A 20,961-nucleotide genomic window follows, 5' to 3' on the forward strand; every position below is an offset into this window, starting at 1 on the left:
ACAAAGGACGCAGGTGTGATCCTAATTTTTATTTATTATAAATGTTATTTCACTGTCTTCGATAAAGTTTTGTCTATCCATTTATGGTGTTTTTTTTTTATTTTGGGGGTATTTTTGAATTCATTTACTTCAAAAATACCATATTTTTTATGTAAATTATGCTTATTCTTATGTTATATTTAAAAAAATAAATAAAAAAAAACTACATTAAAATATCATTCCAATAAGGTCTTAGAGCTAAAACCTAAAGATGAAGTGACTTTGCTGTCTTATTTTAGCTTATTTTAGAATGCTCTAAATTACAGTTTTCCCCATTCATTTCTATGGGTGACCATTTTTGACCAAAATACAAGATTAAGGAGGTTTTTTTTTCACCCAATTAAGATTGTAGAATTGAGTCAAAAAAATTGTGTGTTCAGGTGGCAAACTTAGGAAAAGTAGCCAAGTCTTGTACCGCTCAGATCAAGGGAAGTATTTTTTTTTTTAAATAAATCAAAACTATTTTGCCCACATTTGTCCCGAATACGGTTTTAGGGTTAAACTGAAGAGGGTGCCTAGCAGAAATCACTCGACTCAACTTTAACAATATATAATTTATTTACATCCATTTTAGATTCAATTACTATACATACCTTTTCTGAAATTTCATAGAGAGAGATATATACATAAGGCCAAGTAAATACTTGAAAGCACTTAGAAACGAATTTCCGAAATTCTACCCACAAATCCATATGTCCAAAAAGTACAGGAAACCTTCTGTAGACGAGGGTTTCCCATTACCACAAAATCATCGACGACAATTTACATCGACAAGAAAAAATGAAACGGAACTTTACCAAAAAAAAAAAAAAAAGAAAAATAATAATAGAAAAGAATTGTACAATTGCATAAGCGCTGTGGCATGTAATAAATACAGCATTCTGACTTGCAGAAAGGCAAGGAACATTGAATTAAGAAATCGAATTGAAGAACATTCACAGGTACACAATTCTACGTTTCTCAGTTCAAAAAGAAACTCAGTGGAAAGAAATAGCACACACACATTCATTTACACAGAAAAAGCTATGAATGAGGCTGACAAAATGTACAGTCATGAAAAGAGATCGGTGGTTCTTTTAGTGAATATCACGGCATCGGCTTTATTCAGTGTTAGTAGAGGACTTCTGCTTTGTGAATGCTGGAATGATTTTTGTCATTGAGAAGTATCGACATCAATGAGAAACTCATTTTGTTGCGCACTCTGTAAAGGATGCTTAGAAATGCTCAACATGCCCGTTCAACTGAACTTTTTGTAAACCTGAGCGTTAGGAATCTGACCATTTTTACACCAAATCCTTGTCTAAATAATCTGACAGAAGTATAATTTTCCGTATTTTCTCATGACGTAGAGTTCGTAGGAATCTAAGAATCGATTACCCATAAACCAACAGCCTCAGGATGAAACAAAACAGCGGTGAACAAACTCATGGCGAAAACAGTCTAAACCTCAAACACTGCAGAAAGAATGAACTCAGTGCTATATAACCAATGAACAGTAGGCAAACACTTCACAGGTTATACTTTGACAAATGTTACGTCAGTTGTCTTGTCTTTTTTGGCATGTTATTAAAATATCATTTACAATTACTTTACAAAGTGCTGTATTAAATATTTAAATTGTTTTACCAGTGAAATGCTCAAAAATGAAAAGTTAGCATGAGATATCGAAAGAAAAATAGGTAAGTGTGTTGAAAATAGGAATGTATGGAAGCTTGTTTCCGCCACTGAATAAAACAATTTTTTTTTTAAATAATTGCGACTTTTTATCTCACAATTGCGAGATATGAAGTCAGAATTGTGAGAAATAAAGTCAGAATTGCGAGATATAGTCGCAATTGCGTGTTATAAAGTCAGAATTGCGAGATATAAAGTCAGAATTGCGTGATATAAAGTCGCAATTCTGAGAAAAAGACAGAAGTGTGACTTTTTCTCTCACAATTCTGACTTTTTTTCTCACAAATGGAAGTTTACATCTCGCAAATCTGACTTTATAAAACATAATTGTGAGTTTATATGTCGAAATTCTGACATCTTTTCTCAGAATTGTGAGATATAAACTTGGAATTAATTGCGACTTATCAGGCCAATTCTAAGGGGGAAAAAAGACTAACTTTTTCCCTCTCAGAATAGTTTAAATCTCACAATTCTGACACGCAATTGCAACGTTATATCTACAGTAGCAATTCTTACTTTATATCTCACAATTCTGACTTTATAATTGCGACTTTATATCTCGCAATTCTGACTATATCACGCAATTCTGACTTTATATCTCGTAATTCTGACTTTATAACACAATTGCCACTTTATATCATGCAATTGCGACTTTACTGTATATCTCACAATTGTGACTTTATCATGCAATTCTGACTTTATATCTCACAATTGTGACTTTATATCACGCAATTCTGACTTTATATCTCGTAATTCTAACTTTATAACACGCAATTGTGACGTTATATAACGCAATTGTGACTTTATAACACGCAATTCTGACTTTATACCTCGCAATTCTGACTTTATATCTCGCAATTCTGACTTTACATCTCGTAATTGTGAGAAATAAAGACAGAATTGCGAGATGTAAACACGCAATTGTGAGAAAAAAAGTCAGAATTGTGAGATAAAAAGTCACAATTACTTTTTTTTTATTTTCCATTCTGTGGCGGAAACAAGCTTCCATAGGAATGTTACTTGTACTCAGAGAAAAAAAAAAAAAAACACAGTCGGCATAGATATGAAAGAAATGCCCAGATGGCTCTTACACTTTGGTTGCGCAGAGATGCGTCATATGAAAAGTACTTATATACAAGACTTTCATAGATTTTAAAAAAGGGAAAGAGAGAGAAATAGCTGACTGGTTAATTGATTTACGAAAAACCGCCAAGGGAAAACATGAAACAAAAACCCATAATTTGCACAATATGGCATTTAACTTGAGTTCTGTTAGCTGAGTGAAACAGGCCTTGTTGTGGAGAGAATGTGCCGGGCTCCTCCAATCATCTCTTCAGACGTGGCCGTTATTACTGCTCAAAAAGAAAGCCGACAATTTGTGATCCAGAGTTTCTCACAAATCCTCCATTTGGAATGAAATACTCACATTCAAAAAAATAATAATAATCGGACAATCTTCAAACTGTGTAATGCACATTCATGGCGCCAAACGCGGGGCTGAGACGTGTTGCCGTTCGACAGGAATTTAGAAAAGAGTGTTCTTGGATGGAACACTTGCTTTTTAGGGGTTGATGAAAATATTCTTTCTCCTACGAATAAGAATTTTCCCGGAAGCCAACATGGCTTTCAGAGAAACATAGACTCATTAAATATGAAGGAGAATAGCAAATGAAACATTTGGTTAGTATTGCATTTTTCTGTTTATAAAAGAAGAAAACCTTTTCAACTGGGAACTTTTGTTCTTCCTCCTTTATAAACGGCGAATATAAATTCAAAAGATTCCATCATTCTAGACTTGAAGGGCTTTCATTGACATGAAAAAATGCTTTGCAGACGATCTGATCTCAAAAGTCTGTTGAAAACGACAACAAACGTGAACTTTTTCAAAACCGTTGTGAACGTTTGAGGTCCCTGATCACCCATCCCGGATGTCTTTTCTTCAGCAGCTAAACATCCACAGCATCCTGTGCTTATGTACGGATTATCCACCCGGATCAGAACATACATATCGTTTCATTGAGGTGAATTTTGGACTTTATGGCTTCATGAAGTCGAACAGACATGTTAAGTGCACATGGGCAGAGGAACAAGTGATGGCTCTTACCAAAAACGTTTCGCTTTGTTGATGTTTTTAACCTGAAATTTAGCAAACGCTCAATTTTTAAATGCTTTGTGAGGTAAGAAACGAGTCGGCCAAAGGAAATTGTCTTCGATATGTGTGCTTGCATATTGCTAAATGGTACACATTTACAAAATGCATGTCACAAATCTGAACAAGTCCGCAAAATATTCACCTTGCCTATATTTTCCACTTGATATCTTTCAAAACGATTCGTTTTAGTTCCCAGTCTGATATCAATATATCAATCTGCCTAACACAAATGTGGTTAGAAAGTACATATTGGTCAGTGATTGAGGGCAGGACCAGAATCATAGTATCTGGGAGTTTCTATACACCATTATTTTCAAAACAAATGGATTTTTGTTCTGAGAAAGGGGCATTTGTCTCAGTCACAGTACATCTAAAAAGCCCTGCCAGGTTCCTCCAGAGCCTGGTCTTATTTTGTTTTGTTTTATGTTATGTTATTTTTTTTTATTATTTGATTCCCTATTCACTGGGGAAGTGGCCTCATATAGTTGGGTAAACCCTGTTCTTTGATTTGTTTCTCATCTCGGGTGGGGCGGGCAGAGGGTCGCGTCCTTCCCCCCACCCCATCACTCAGAGACGGCTGCTCGGCTCCAGTTTTAATGTGTCAGCACTCCCCGTCTGACACCAGGAATATCATGGCCTCCTGCTTGCCAATCTCAGCCATCACAGCAGCAAGCTGATTGAGATTTCCGCTGTGGAAGTGTTGGGTCTCCCATAAGTCCAGAATCACTGAGGTGGGGCTCACTTTAGATGCAAGGAAACTCATGTGCCTGGGGGAGGAAAACAGAGCAAAGGAAATGTCAGAATCTTACTGCAGTGATAGGTGTTGTATAAAACGTGTTGCAGTTCATTTTCGACTTCCATGTTTTAATGACTCGTAAATGTAAGTACACATTGATGGCCTAAGACAAGAAACGAGCAGTTTGTGTGAGAAAACGAACAGTATTTATATCGTTTTTACCTCTTGTAACCACAGCCACGAAGATCACTTGGCCGTGGCTGTGGTTACAAGAGATAAAAACGTTATAAATACTGTTCATTTTCTCACACAAACTCCTCGTTTTGTGTCTTAGGCCATCAATGTGTACTTACATTTACATTTAAATCATGTTTAATTTGGACTTCTCTGTGCACGCTCTTTGAGGTGGTGACCATAGACCTGCATTATATGACTGACAGATAAGAACGGTTTGACCTAAAAAAATCAAAATTGAAAATACTGTGGAAACAAAGACACCTACATCTTGGATGCCCTTGAGGTAAGCTAAAACATATCAAAAATTAATTTCAAAGTGAACTATCCCTATAAGCATTTAGCATACTTATACCAACCAATAATTGGGGGAAAAGGTAACACTTCACAATAAGGTTCCATTAGTTAACATTAGTTAATTGCATTAGTTAACATGACCTAACAATGAAAATTCTTCTAAAGCAGTAATTAATATTGCTTAGTGTTAATTTTAACATTTAATAATACATTATTCAATTCAAATGTATATGGTAATATTATTCTATAGACATGTTGAACAATTGTATTTATATTCACTAATTTTAACAGATTAATAAACACTATAACAAATGTATTGCTCATTGTTAATTCATGTTAGTTCATGCATTAAAAAAACTCATTGCAATGGAGCAAAATAAATCAATAAATATTAATATTATTTAAACTGTAAAGTACAACTGTAAGCAGGATAGCATTTGTTGTACTAAACTGAATATCCAAATTAAACGCACACAATGAAAAACATTGTTATTAATAGGCTGTGTATTCTAAACTGTAACTCTATGTTCTATCCCCATCACTACAGAAAACTTTCCACACTTTCGAAAAAACATCACTTAATATGATTTATGAAGAGTTTTCCCTTATAGGGACCTTTTGTCAAAACCCGAAACACACCCACAATAATTAATTATGTGACCTGGACATTTCTTTGTGGGATTCACTCAGCTAGCCCTCTATTTTGCCTTTATAACGAGATATAATAGAAACTAAATTAGAAATGCAGTGCAGATCAGGATTTCAGGGGAGTCATTAGTTATTATTCCCTGAAATAACACAAAAAGCTTCTCTTGCTTTGTAAACTAATATATCAGCCTCATTGTCACTCCAAGCGAGAGTAGAACGTCTATGTGCACTGGTCCAGGAAGACACATGAGCAGGACATAGCAATTCCACAGAGGAATATAAAACAATATTTTCCTCCCCTCTCCATTCAGATATACTAAACCAATGAGCAAATGCTCGGTTCATCAGAACACATGCTTTGTTAACTCCTGAACTGAAGCAGGCCAGCATTTTCATTTGATGAATTATCCTCTGTGAGTCTCAGTCCTCTAAAAGGGTAAAACCCAGGTTGCATGTGACCTTTTCCATTGACCAGGCTGAACCTTTCGGATCAAAGCTAATCAATAAGAACAAAGCAACCCCTTTTTGCAGCGTATTAGATGTTGCGAGATGCATCTCCCGAAGGAAGCTGGAGTGGGTTGTTCGATCTAACGGCCTTTTTCTGGACCTCAAATGCCTGGGGCTTTAAGTGTTGTTTTCTGTATGCGGTCTGTTCTCAGCGAGAAAAGGTTTACAGTCGGGGGGTTGCATTCACTAGTAGTGATGCTTTCAAGTCCTGAAACATTTTCTGAGGACAGGGTCTTGAGTAAAACAACAACATTACGAACATTTCAGCCTGCGTGGATTCTGCGCTTTTCCTTAACTAAGTAAATGAAAATTGATCGTTTTTAGCTAGTGTGCTAATTAAACACACCACAACACTTCAAATTGTAATTAATTGGAGCAAGTAAACATTATTGGACAAATGAAGTCTGCCCATTATGTTCCATTACCTGGAGGAAGTTCAATTGGACACTAATTAAATCACAGCCTTGCAATTTCCTGTGAATCCTAAGATTTTGTTAAACAGCATCCGTTCCCGATCTTAGAGATGCTAAGAGGTCCTACATGTACCTGTCAAGCTTCAGTCTCTGGGCCAGTAGTCTCCAGTCTGCTCCGTTGGGACAGGGGGTGTCCAGACTGCTGCAGATCTTCTGTCGGATAAGGTAAGGGATCTGGAATGCGCTCGGACCAGCCAGGGCAGGGGTGGAGTTGTCCATTAACAGGAAATCAGAGTCCAGTGGTCTGATGTCCTGGAGTCAAGAACAGTTTAACCTCACGTGTTACTCTTTCTAACTGTACAGGGATTTTTATCTGAAGATATATGGTCTTTTACAGGAGAATCGTTTAATAAAATCAGATGTTTAAAAAGGGGTTTGAGACATGGTTAAAATATGCATGTGTGTAGACTACAGCTCAAGATTACACTTTATTTGAATGTTCGTCTTTAGACATTTGAATTATATTATATTATTCTATATTTATTTATCCAAAGCGACTTACAATTGATATATATGTCAGAGGTCGCACGCCTCTGGAGCAACTAGGGGTTAAGTGTCTTGCTCAGGGACACATTGGTGTCTCACAGTGGATTCGAACGCGGGTCTCTCACACCAAAGGCATGTGTCTTATCCACTGTGCCATCACCACCCCATACATTCATTTATACATTCTGTTGACTAAAGGATAGGTTGCACCTACATGTCAACTAACTACTTGGCTCCTCAGTTCCCTGGTTTGAAATGAAAGTTGATTTCATTTCTAATCAATTCAATTCTAAATGCACTACAGTAGTGGCCAAAAGTTTGAATTAACCATCAAAACTTTATGAAAAAAAAAAAAGTATTCTTTTTTTTAAATATGAGGGAACAACAAAACATTAAGGTATTTATCTGACAAAATGTTTTTGCAAAAAAAAAAAAAAAAAAAAAAAAAAATATCGCCAGAATTCACTTTTGGCCACTATGGTAGTTGGTGTCCACATAATACAGTGCCAATTAATTTATAATCTCATATAGCAGCTTTATAGTGTGGTAATAGTGCAGTCTGTACTGCTATATCAGTGTTACCTTTGAGATGTTGAAGTCCAGTGTAAAGCTCTGCCCCTCTCCTTCGACCTGCCACACACACAGCGTGCAGGTGAGATCACAGGTGTTCAGGCTCTGTCTCTCCAGTGTGAAGGTGCAGTGCAGGGTCCGCTGAGACCCGCTCCAGATGTGGTAGAATGGGATCTCCTAAAGGGAAAAAAAGCATATTGCCCATAATAACTTATCCTTTCTGAAATCTACTCCCAGTATCGTCAAAACTGTCAAAATAATTTAAAAAAAGCATTCAAATCTAACAATAATGGTATCATCAATTTTTATTATTTAGCTCAAATTATTTAAAAAAAAAATGTGTTTTAGTGTACTCCTCTCTCTCTCTTTTTTCTGTCTGTCTGTCTGTCTTTCTGTCTGTCAGTTTGCTACAGGGGTGTAAACATGTAGCCACTGGTGGTCTTTGGATACATGAGAGGTACATATCAGATGAAACAACAACAATTCCAAAGCACTCACATGGTTAGGCATAAAAAGCCTTTAATAAACTGGCCAAATCATTCAAATTTGCATGTGCATCATTGCTGACGATATATATGTATATATATATATATATATATAATAGCTAAAAAAAGTATTTATTTATATAACACATATAAAATATTTATATATAAAAAGCCTTTAATAAACTGGCCAAATCATTCAAATTTGCATGTGCATCATTGCTGACGATATATATGTATATATATATATATAATAGCTAAAAAAAGTATTTATTTATATAACACATATAAAATATTTATATATATATTTTTTTTTAATTATTTTTTTTTCCCCAAAAAATAAACAGACGATATAAAACCAGCAGTTATAGAGTTTCAAATGATGAAATTAAAATGAATAGCTTATTATGCACTGCTTCATTTCAGTTCCGTAGTAAGATGCCATTCGATTTTCGCAACACAAGTAGTATGGAAAAGTTCCCTGATTTTGGCAACCTTTGGCAAACTTTGCATCAGACATTATTAAACTTACAAGAACAATTCTGTCACTCGGTAGATAATACACAGCATCCGCTTCATTAAAAGTTCTGTACTCGCAAACAATAGATCCAGCTGAATTTGACGGTCAGTAAAAGACAGACAAAAGAAAAAAGCACCTGGTGATTTACGATGCAGTGGCTGCCGGTGTGAGTCTATGAAAGCTTTTCTAAATCTATTGTAGTCAACATTTTCAAACAGAGCAGAAAACATTGTTTTTTTTTGTCTCTGACAACGTCCTTAAAAGTGAATTGTTCACAACAGGGGATTTGGATTTAATTTAGGAACGAGCACAATTTAGTAGATAGAGCAGATATCCACAGTCAAATAAAATAAGATTATGTATTATAACAATACATTGCCTGTCAAATAAAGCACATTCAGAGTGTCTGATTTAACTAAATATTTAGCTTTATAATACGCTCTTTGTCTCACATTGTCTTATTAGTAGTGCAGAGCGACACAAAAACAAAGATAAGCACATGCTATTTAAGACTGCACATCAATCATGAACCAATCAAACAGCAAATCAATAAAAACCAGTGTTATCAGAGAATATGCAGTACCTCAGTTTATTCTAATGGGGGAGCTGTTACACAGACTGAAACGTGTGTGGAGAAACCAAGCCGAGCAAAGCACTCGTTTAAAAAAAAAATAGGGGATGTTCAGGTGAGAAAATGTTTCCTCTATGCACATTTGTGCTGTAACACTGTTAGCTGGCATCTTTAAATCCTCGGAGGAGCTTTTTACGCCAAGATTCCTCCAGAATGCAGAGACGCTCCTCCGAGGCCCATGCATACATGGATCCAGGAAGGGAAACACAAGACAAATCAGGTGCTGCAGCCTTGAGCATTTACATATTGGTCTATATTTAATTTCCTCCACTGGGAAAGAGTCCTGAGATGGGCAGAGTGTTGAGGAAGACATATGAGAAAACTGCACCGCTCTCGATCCTTCTTTACCCAGGAAGCCGTTAACTCGTAGCCAAGGCCGTGCATGTTATTAAGAGCAGACGTTCTAAGGTCCCTGCTCGCCAATTCACCCTTTAATGGGCTTCTTTAGCATCCCCGCACGTTCAGAAATACTCTAATGAGGCGAAACCAAAGAAATTTCCAATTACAGCAATCCAGAGGACATACCAGATCACACACACTGTTAGAAAGCTCAGAGCGGCCACAGAGCACACAAGCCCTTACAATTTGCCCCCAAGAAAAATAACTTGGCTAACTAACTCTGATTCTAAGTTTGAAAAGACAGCAGAGAAAAAAACAAACAAACAATAACAGTTGCAGTACATGTTAAAGATGCAAACAGATACAAATAGAGGGAAAACTCTGCTCATAATGCCAGAACAATTGGGGTGGTTGCTACGTGGTTTCTTAAATGTTCTGCATGGATGTAGGTTGCTGGGACTAGGACTGATTGATTCTTAAATATGTATGCAATTTATTTGCCTGTTTATCATGTTCAAGGCATTTTCTTTTATATTTAATATTTAATTTATAGGGTTTTGATAAAACCCTAACCCCAACTAGGAGCAATAACAATAAATACACTCACGCCATCAAAAATTCTCTCATCATTTACTCACCCTCATGTTGTTCAAAATCCATAAGTCCTTCGAAACACAAATTCAAATATTTTTAATGAAACCTGAAAGGTTTCTGTCCCTCCACTAAAAGTCCAGGTACACCTGGTCTTAAGATGTGTTTTGGTCGATAAGATCACAAGTAGACGAGGGAAACACATTCCTGTTTACAACTGGTGCTTTACTCTCTTTTTTTGCCCACTTTCGACCCACTTTCGATTTCTCGCGTAAATGTAAGGGCTTTTTTTTATCTAATGGACGAAATAAGCTTGTGCAATTTACATATGAACGTGACTGGAGATGAAGGAAAAACATACAGAGCAGCAGCTCATGCCCAAACGGCATGAGTGTATGTTACAAATCAGGAATGGCTAGAGAACATTGTGCTTGGTACGTTTTTCGTCTTCAAATTTGGGTCTACAGCCGACAAAGTTTAAATCCCGTCTGGCTAGAGCGCTTCCAATAATATTACATTAGGTCAGTAGGCAGAGAGTAGACGTCTCTTATGGCTGTTTGAACACATTTGACCACATGAGCGTCTACACTTTGAAAGCAATACAGTCAAATGTTTTCGACTCTGGAAGTGGTCGAAAGTGGACAAGCTCAAAACGTTTTAGACCCTATTTACACCTGTATTTAGCGTTCGCCCACTTGTGATCCGATCAATCACAACGCATCCAATACCAGGTGTATACAAAACCCTTTTTAGTTCTATGTTTTGATTGTACCTGGACTTCCGAATAGACAGACAGGAACCTATCAGGTTTCATTAAATATATCTTTATTTGCATTTTGAAATTTGACCAAAGTCTTTGAGTAACCGATAACAGATTTTAGAAACCCACCTGATAGCCGGCGAGTAGTTTGCTCCTCCAGTGCGCCTGTGGCATGTCGTGAATCGAGAGGCGGAGGTTGTGGTAGCTGTCTTTGAAGAGCAGGACGTGAGGCTCGTCAATCAGCCGACCTCCCAGCTGTCTTTCCATCTGCATCACCTCCTGTGGAGCAACACGGCACAGTCGGTCAGGCTACGGCCCTCATAACCCCGTTACTTTCCCACTACGCTCCTTTAATGTCATGCCAAGGTCAAGGCAACTCTGGCAAATGCACTACAAATCCAAGGGTGCTGCAGTAATGAAGGTCTGGGCTGAGCAATTCGTCAAGCGCTCATTGTTCGTGCATCAAAGATTCGCTTAATTTCATTTCTGCGGCTGTGCCAAGAGAAATTTGTACTCGCACGTCTAATGTTTTCGTCTCAGTGGGGTTGGTACGGCAAGGCCATTTGTTGCCATCAGAATAGCCATCTGGAATTAGGTAATAATATCCGCGCACATCCTGGCTGATCTATCAATTCTTTTTCAGGGCACATCTCTCATGCTAAAACAGTGCGCAGAGCAGAAGAGGTCTCTGAAAGCCGAAAGACTCCCATCAAAGACCTCTGCTTGCACAGAGGAAACGCAGCGCGAACAATATGATGAATTGGGCGCCGAGGTTAGAGGACTGGCAGACCTTCCCAATCAGGATAGTGATCTTTCATAACACTCATACTTGCTAACAAAACAGCACAAATGGAAGGACTAAAGGAAAACGAAACAGGTGAAGTGTTCCTGAGACGCGAGCTGCGGTGTCAATAAAAGAAAGGTACTTGAACGAACAGACAACAAATGAAGGAGAGAGATGGGGGGTGAGGTAATTACCATATGTTTGATTCTTTTCTGTGTGAATGTGGATGCACATGAATTGTGTTTGAGAGCGCTTCTAATTAAGATGGAGAATCTCAGTGATTTTTATCTGCACATGAACGATTCAATTTTCTGCACTCTTTACCAAGTATCGGCAGGCCCAGTTTCAATTAAAATTGAATAGAACCTGTTAATTATTCATTTGCAAGACTTGCTGTACAAGTAGCATATTATCTGCTTACTATCTATCTATCAAATTTCACTCACCTTGTTGAGTTTGTCACAATTCAGCTTTAGAATTTGTCCAGAACAAAAGTATCTTTCTGATTTTAGTTAGCTAAAACTAAAAATTCTAGACACAAGCTTTATCCCCTGTCCCAGTGCAAACCACCATTTTATCTTTTACAGAACACAAGTGGGAGATGTGAAAGTAGTTTAAACCATTTATTAGAGCCAGAAAGTTAAGCTACAGTCTCTTTCGATAAGCAAAGTAAAGATAGAGACGTTGTCATCTTTCATGTGAATTTTAACCGAAAAGGTTAGAGGTCAATGTTTATCTCATTCCATTAGGTCGGTCAATGGCCCTAAGTGCACTAGAATCTGAAGAGGAATCTCCTTCACGACAAAAGACACTTTATTTAGACTACAAGCATCTAATTTTATGTTCTATCTTTAAAAACACAAAAATTAGCATTGCAAATTACCACTTGCAGACATTGATCCTGATTCTGACCTATCAGCACATCTACTGTCGCTGCCTCGTACTGGGAGACATAGAAGAGCTTGCCAATTATCCCATTATGAAGAACTAAGAGCATGCATACCAATGCAGACACAGTCCAGCCTGTCCACCCTACGTATATTAACAAGGCCAGCTCAAAATGATGAGCAGAAACATGTCAGTCTTGGCCCGCCGCTGCCGCATCCCAGCCAAGAACTGAGCTTGCCATTTGTGTGTTTGCTTTCAACATATGTCTCAGGCTGAGGGAATACTGGCCTTGTTTACGCCCCATTGTCTTGATAATAAATTGTCACAGAATTTAATTAAAACAATAAAAAAAAATCTTTGTCATTGCAAAAACCACACAGAAGGTAAGCAGACCCTTATAAAAACATACTCAGAGACAAGAATACACCATAGATCCTGTATTTGTACGGAAGTACTGTAAAAAAGTGGTGACAAAAAGTCATTCAGATAAGAGATGATAATAATAATAATACTATATTTATACACACACTCACCTAAAGGATTATTAGGAACACCATACTAATACTGTGTTTGATCCCCTTTCGCCTTCAGAACTGCCTTAAATCTACGTGGCATTGAGTCAACAAGGTGCTGAAAGCATTCTTTAGAAATGTTGGTCCATATTGATAGGATAGCATCTTGCAGTTGATGGAGATTTGTGGGGTGCACATCCAGGGAATGAAGCTCCAGTTCCACCACATCCCAAAGATGCTCTATTGGGTTGAGATCTGGTGACTGTGTACAGTGAACTTATTGTCATGTTCAAGAAACCAATTTGAAATGATACAATGCCCAATTGGCACTAAGGGGCCTAAAGTGTGCCAAGTAAACATCCCCCACACCATTACACCACCACCACCAGCCTGCACAGTGGTAACAAGACATGATGGATCCATGTTCTCATTCAGTTAACGCCAAATTCTGATTCTACCATCTGAATGTCTCAACAGAAATCGAGACTCATCAGACCAGGCAACATTTTTCCAGTCTTCAACTGTCCAATTTTGGTGAGCTCTTGCAAATTGTAGCCTCTTTTTCCTATTTGTAGTGGAGATGAGTGGTGGGTAGGGTCTTCTGCTGTTGTAGCCTATCCGCCTCAAGGTTGTGTGTATTGTGGCTTCACAAATGCTTTACTACATAGCTCGGTTGTAACGAGTAGTTATTTCAGTCAAAGTTGCTCTTCTATCAGCTTGAATCAGTCGGCCCATTCTCCTCTGACCTCTAGCATCAGCAAGGCATTTTGGCCCACAGGAGGACTGCAGCATACTGGATGTTTTTCCCTTTTCACACCATTCTTTGTAAACCCTAGAATTGGTTGTACGTGAAAATCCCAGTAACTGAGCAGATTGTGAAATACTCAGACCGGCCCGTCTGGCACCAAAAACCATGCCACGCTCAAAATTACTTAAATCCCCTTTCTTTCCCATTCTGACATTCAGCTTGGAGTTCAGGAGATTGTCTTGACCAGGACCAAACCCCTAAATGCACTGAAGCAACTGCCATGTGATTGGTTGATTTGAAGTGCATTAATGAGAAATTGAAAAAGTGTTCCTAATAATCCTTTAGGTGAGTGATTGAGATATATATATATATATATATATATATATATATATATATATATATATATATATATAAAAACACAAAAATAATTACAAAATTGTTTTTTGATACTAAACTGAATAAATGGATTTATTTTCCACCAATATAGCCAGAAAAGCCACATGTTCTCCTTCAAAAAATAAATAAATAAATACAAACAAACAAATACATAAGTTTAGGACATTCCTTTTTGGTCACCATAGTAGTTTTTAGTAAAGAGACTTTTAAAGTGAAGTTCTCATGGATGAAGAAAAGATGGTGATGACTTAGCCATATAAAAAAAATACTTCACTAACATTTTTTTGACAGTGACTTTAGGTGAAAAAAAAAAGTAGGACGAAGACCACTCTCTGACTTTTTCTTGCTTCCTAGAAAACTAAGAGCCGGAACAAGAGAGGGTGAAAAAGAGTGCGAGGGAGCCATATAATACAAAAAAAGGAATGGAGAGGAGACAGAGGCAGCTTAACACTGGTGTCTTCGGGTCAGAAGAGTGGTAAGCTTTAGAGAGACAGATAACAGGATTACGGGAAGCATGGTCACAGTCCTCACGAGCCCACAAACCCTTCATCCTCGTAGGCCTGGACAGCTCCTGTGGTGTGCTGAGCCGGGCTCTGACGGACTAGTGCTGCACTCCATTTGGGAATACAAGAGACTCTTATATAGTTTATCTCCCCTCGCCGTCTTTGACAGAAGGAGGTTAGATGCTCAGCCACAACTCACATTTTACAAACGCTCCTCCGCCAAACGCACAAACAGAACATTTAAAAGCAATTCGGGGAAAAGGGCAATGTGTTTACAAAGTTAACGGTAACCCAAACTTCCATTAAGATAAATCACTTAATGCAGCTCTCAGAAGACTGAACCATAGTGGTCAAAAGTTCAATTTGTATATTTTTTTGGAGAGTTGCTAAGACGTTGCTCTATGGTTGCTAGGATGAGTTGCTGTTGCTATACTGTTCTGGGTTTTTGCTAGAATGTTGCAATGGTGAAAGTTTTTTCTATGGTGATTTGTGTGGCTGAAAAGGTGAATGTGCGGTTAAAAAATATGTTACTGTACATATGCGAGTTTACCATTTACAGGTTTGTACGGGTCGTTGCTGATAGGGGTCGTTATGAGCATAGTAATAATGATGCTAGAAGTAAATCTGTCACAGAGCTATTAAAATAAAAAGATATTAAACATGAATGCCGAGTGTGAGTGTGGTCTATCCATTTTGTCCCCATTGGCTTGCCAGTAATAGGGTACAAGAAATAACCATCATACCATATAAAATTAAAATGAGCATGCCATAAATTAACAACCACTGAGACAGTTTGTTTCGCAACATCTTAAATCAGTGAACTAAATAAAAAGGTTTTGATATTAATGACAGTATAGATCCGTTGTAAATGTAATTGAAGATTTCTTTCATCCTTTAACAACTTAATCTCAACCGTCTCACGGAGCATAAAAATATAATAGCTTAACAAAGTGACTGTCATTGACTAATTTCAGCCTGGTGTCTTCCACGTCTTCTCAGCCGTGAGAAAACAGACCTTGCACTTTTTGAGCTGATGAGCAAGTCAGAAAACTCAGAACAGAGATCTGAGTGATGGAGGGAAACATTTCACAGATGTAAATCATCCAGACATATGTCTGAGTTTTCTCCAGCTGGTGATGAGGTTATTTTTCTCTCTTTCTCTCTCCAACCCAACACCTCAAACATTTCCTCCCTTGCCTCCTCTCTGATTAAAAACTAAAAATGCGAGCGATGTGCGAGCTGCTTTCCAAACTAGCATGAGAATCGAATCAGAGCAACAGTAACACAGAGGCTTTCTTTTGTCGTCTCCTCTCGCATTGTCAAGTAATGAAGCCAACCGTCTTGTTAAATGTTACGCCGGTGATCAAAGCCGTGCACCATTTTTGGTTTCTCCCCTGTAGCATGAACGCAAGCACATTATGTCCAGACGTTAGACGAAAGGTCAAAGATGAGAACGGTTGCCCTCCCTCTCTCTCTATTTGTTTCTAGCCCAGTCAGCAGATAGAAAACCCCAGACGTGGCTCCTCAGACATTTGGCTACTTGTCTGGAAGGTCTGGGGGGAGAAGAGAATATCACACTGGTCTTGATTAAATGTGAACAACATTTGGAAAGAGGCATCAAAGGTCATTGCTCATCCATCTCTGAAACGAGAGGATATTTTACAATCCACTGCCCGGTGACAAGTCAGATAAACCAATGAACCCCAAATGTTCATCTTCTGGTGCTTCAAACTTGCTTCGGAACATGTTGATGCTATAATCTGGATCTTTATGCTCTTTCTGCAGTGGTTGCATACACTGCCAATGGTGATTTGTTGAAAGGTCAAGTCCTATGGTGGCATAATAAGGTCAGGTTTACAGTTGGAGGTCAATAACTAACCACATTAAAGGAGTAGTTCACTTTAAAAAAAATAAAATAAAAAAAATAAAAAACTTTTGCTGATAATTTACCCACCCCCATGCCATCCAAGATGTCCATGTATTTCTTTCTTCAGTCGAAAAGAAATTAAGGTTTTTGATGAAAACGTTCCAGGATTTTTCTCCATATAATGCACTTTACTGGGCACCAAACGGTCCAAAAGACAGTTTAACTGTTCAAAGGGCTTTAAACGATTCCAGACGATGAATACGGGTCTTATCAAGTGAAACGATCGCTCATTTAAAAAATAAAAAACAAAGTTTAAGTTTTATAAGCACAAATGCTCACCTTGTTCTGTTCTGTGATGCGCGTTCGTGACTCTCCTGTCAAAATGAACAAATCTCGAGTCAATTCGTTCATTTCGTTCGTTGAATGAACCAAATGACTCGAAAAAAGATTTCTTCAGGAGTTCGAACAGGAGAGTCACGAACGCGCATCACAGAACAGAGCAAGGCGAGCATTTGAGCTTATAAAACTTAAACTTAGTTATTTATTTTTTAAATGAGCGATCATTTTGCTTGATACTCCTTTAAAGGAAGTGTCTCTAACAGGTCCTCTAGCAGAGCTTTAGGAAGGTTATGACATGTCCAGCTACAGTAAATCCAGCAGTGGAGGCACTTCTGTAACCGACCGTTGTACATTAAATATTTATCTAATTGGCCCCATAAGACTCACAAACACATTGAACGCATCTCTGCTGAAATGTCACTGACTCCCAAATGTCATACTTGTGATTAAAGACAATGACATTATTTTAATGTGGTTTAATTGGGAGATTAAAGATTGATGTTGATTTAGGCACAAGCAAAACTCATGACTGAGAAAGAAAGAACAGAAAAGTGTTAGAGAAAGGAAAAAGTATTTGTTGCTCAATGGAAGCGTGACAACCATCGAAAATAGCGGTATCTTATTCATTGGTGGCTGTTACGGCTGGTGCCGTTTTGTGTTGTCTTTTGCTTGGATTTAGTGAGTATAGTTTATTTTAGGGTCTCTTTGGATACTGAAGATTTTCTTCTTTTTCTTTTTAGTACTGGTTTATGAGTTATAGGGTTATGTTTTGATATTTTATTTTATTTGATTGCCGCCCAATTCGCTTCTTCTTTTCCCCTGCCTGGGTATCTTTTTGTTCTTTGCAAGTTGTTTTAGTTTATGTATTTTACCACTATTTCATTGTAAATAAACACTTGTCGATTTGATTTAGAGCTTCCATCCCATTGTCTTGCATTGACATCGGTTCGAAGTCAAACTCCGACAGTTAATGTTATTCCCTATTCCCCTTAATAACTGCAGGGTACGTAACAGTGGGGCATTACTGTGTTTCAAAAGTAATGTAGTAGATCAGCGTCAATCAAAATGCAATTAATATTCACCCAAGATGACGGTGGAAAAAGAGACACACACACACACACACACACAACAACAATTCATCTTTGTCATGAACAACTCTTCTAATACTATGCTAATTCCGAAATCCTCTTCTGTTTATCAGCAACGATTAGCATAATAATTCCATCACAATAAATCAGTCTCACATCTTTGAAGGAAAGTCAATCATGGACTCAGATGTAGTTCTCAGGGGGTGAAGCACCTGTTAGACCACAAACACACTCTACACATGACTTCACAAATGCTTGGCCAATGCATTGCAAGATTGCAAACACATTCATTTACATGCATTCTTTCAGCAACGTGGTGAACGAAAACAGTAATAAAAGCAGTTGATGTGAAAGAGAAAACTGGCCGTAGACTTTTTATGCTAAATTTTATGCTTGTTTAAAACATTTTACAATAAAATGACATTAAACTGCTGACCTAGAAAGACTTTCTGCACATTTGTTCCCAAACGTTTTGACCCTCAATTTTTTCTTGTACCCTGTTAGTGATTCCTGTATGAGGAGGTTAAGAAATAAGTTTGTTGTGATTTGCCTATAACTATATGCAAGAAACATATCTAGCCAATTAAACATTTAAAAGCAAAGTAAAACAAGAAAAATGGTTTGACATTAATTCATTTAGCAAAGCAAAGAAATTTGGTTCAAGAGTGCTGCAATTACAGTACACACTGCAGGCATTTTAACTAAATGTAAAAATCGATATGTCAAGGTTTAGCATGAAGCGTTTCCATTCACATACTTTCATAGTTTGCATGGCCTTAGGAACAAAAATCATCTCTCTTTTCATACTGACAAAGATCAGCAAACAATCCAATCATCTCTCTGCTAAACCACCCTGCAAAAAAAAAAAAAAAAAACCTCCCTGTCCTACCAGGATACTGTGGCTTACCACAACGGTCTGTGCATTTGAGGGGAGTGAAAATGCAAATGGGGGGGCGCTTCATGGAAAGCAGCTCTACACGAGAGCACTGCATGACTGAGTCTGTCCACGCATGAAGGTTCCCCTGGAGCAGGCCCACTCCTGATCAAAGGCAAGGTTAGTATGAAAGGAGGTCATCATGGGTTGAAAAAGCATCTATATTAGCAGCTCAACACCCTGGCTATGGATAAAAGCATATCACACAACCACACCTGCAATCATTAAAGAACAGCAACTGGTGTGAAATAAAAAAAACAAAACAAATTGTTTGTGTGAGTGTGTTTGGGTGGGGGACAACAAATCACCACTTCAACACTTCACAACAGTCAGCGTTCTCACGAACCCTTCGGAGAGAATCGGAGAGGAGGTGCTCACATCCATCATAGGCTGGAGCACTTCTCGTCTCTGCATGGCTAAGAGCTCATTTTAAACAAACTGGGCAAATTCCTGGCATCTCTTTCCCCTGTCAGCCCACCCTACCGGGGCCCAGCGGGCAGCTTTGGGTAAGGCAGGTCATTCTTTCTGGCAGGCTCTCAGAGACTGGAGTGGGCAGAGCAGGGAACGGGCCCTCTTACTTTGACAGTGAGAGCCGAGCGGAGCTCAGGGGCCACGGCCAGAGTGTCTCTCCTTTTCATTTGCTAATTAAGCATGCAAATGAAATCTTAACAGTCTGCTCAGACGTGCTCCTCGAGGGAGGCTGCTTTGGCATTAGCTCTTGATTATTCCTGATCTGTTAGGAGGGGAGCAAGAAGGAAAGAAAAAAGAGTGAGAAGGAACTGAAAAACAGTTGAATGCGCTGATGGAAAGAAAAATAAATATGGATATTTTTTATACTACTGAATAGGGGTGGCACGGTACATGAAAAAACACCCGAACCGTTCGGTTCGCTTGTCTCGGTTCGGAGCGCGTGTGCGTCTCACGGTTCGACGCATGCGCAATGTAACCTCGTGCCCGTATGTGACGTGTGTTTTCTTTTCGCGCGACATAAACTTGTTCGACTTGGACCGGCGCTGCACAGAGCGATCGGTGAATAACATCAATCTAGCGCGAGTCGGCTCCGTATGCATTTATCACTTTCGCGGTATTTGATGTCATTACCGATCGCTCTGTGCAGCGCCGGTTCAAGTTAATAAACAAGCCAGTAAAAGTGGAGTATGGAGCGCTGCAGGTCACGGCACGCGGAGAAATGGCAAGTGGGAGAGATGAGGGAGTTGGAGGATGCGCCAGCGTCGTATAAGTCTATGGTATAAGTCCGGTGTGTGGGAACATTTTGGATTTCATGTTATGATATTTTAATTTAACTACAGTGGCACTTTATGTATAGATAAGAGCTTCAGTCATACGTTTCCAAACCCTGCACTTTAATTTTAAGTGGAAAAAAGTACCCTCACATTTTGGGAATAGAAGCATTGTTGATACTGTTTTTGTGTTGAGGTTGAATTTCAATTTCACTTTATGTTTATGGACTTTGCTATTGCTATAGCTTAATTATCTATAGGCAATGAGGTTTCATGTATATTGACATTTAAAAGACAGTGTTTTAAGAGTTCCTCTCTTTTTCTTTTAAAAGATAGAATTTTGGTAAGAGCTACAAAAGTTAGCAGTTGATACATGAAAGTTAATTTCTTTGTGTAAATAAGATTTATGTGATAAAAATGCACAAGTTCTTGTATGATAGTGATACACATTCTCCTTTTTTTGCCAAATAAACAAAAAGCATGTCAATTTCTTCTCTCTTGCTGTATCTAAATCTCACCTAG

At 38.2% G+C, this 20,961-nt stretch overlaps 1 protein-coding gene across 4 annotated transcripts in view; it reads right to left on the reverse strand.

The window, feature by feature from the left end:
- Nucleotides 1-578: 578 nt before the first annotated feature.
- The window catches only part of unc5a (unc-5 netrin receptor A), a 197,406-nt gene continuing 177,023 nt past the window's right edge, over nt 579-20,961 (reverse strand). For all 4 annotated transcript variants that reach the window (XM_039648920.2, XM_039648918.2, XM_089135014.1 and 1 more), the window contains 4 exons: nt 11,269-11,418; nt 7,829-7,993; nt 6,834-7,012; nt 579-4,632 (listed from right to left, as the gene is read on the reverse strand). In XM_039648920.2, the coding sequence (XP_039504854.1) occupies nt 4,467-4,632; nt 6,834-7,012; nt 7,829-7,993; nt 11,269-11,418 (660 nt within the window). In that variant the 3' untranslated portion in view covers nt 579-4,466. The remainder of the gene's footprint in view (nt 4,633-6,833; nt 7,013-7,828; nt 7,994-11,268; nt 11,419-20,961) is intronic.

The sequence above is a fragment of the Pimephales promelas genome, chromosome 9 (genome assembly GCF_988280905.1).
Source record: "Pimephales promelas chromosome 9, fPimPro1.hap1.1, whole genome shotgun sequence".
In the NCBI taxonomy this organism is placed as follows: Eukaryota; Metazoa; Chordata; class Actinopteri; order Cypriniformes; family Leuciscidae; genus Pimephales; species Pimephales promelas.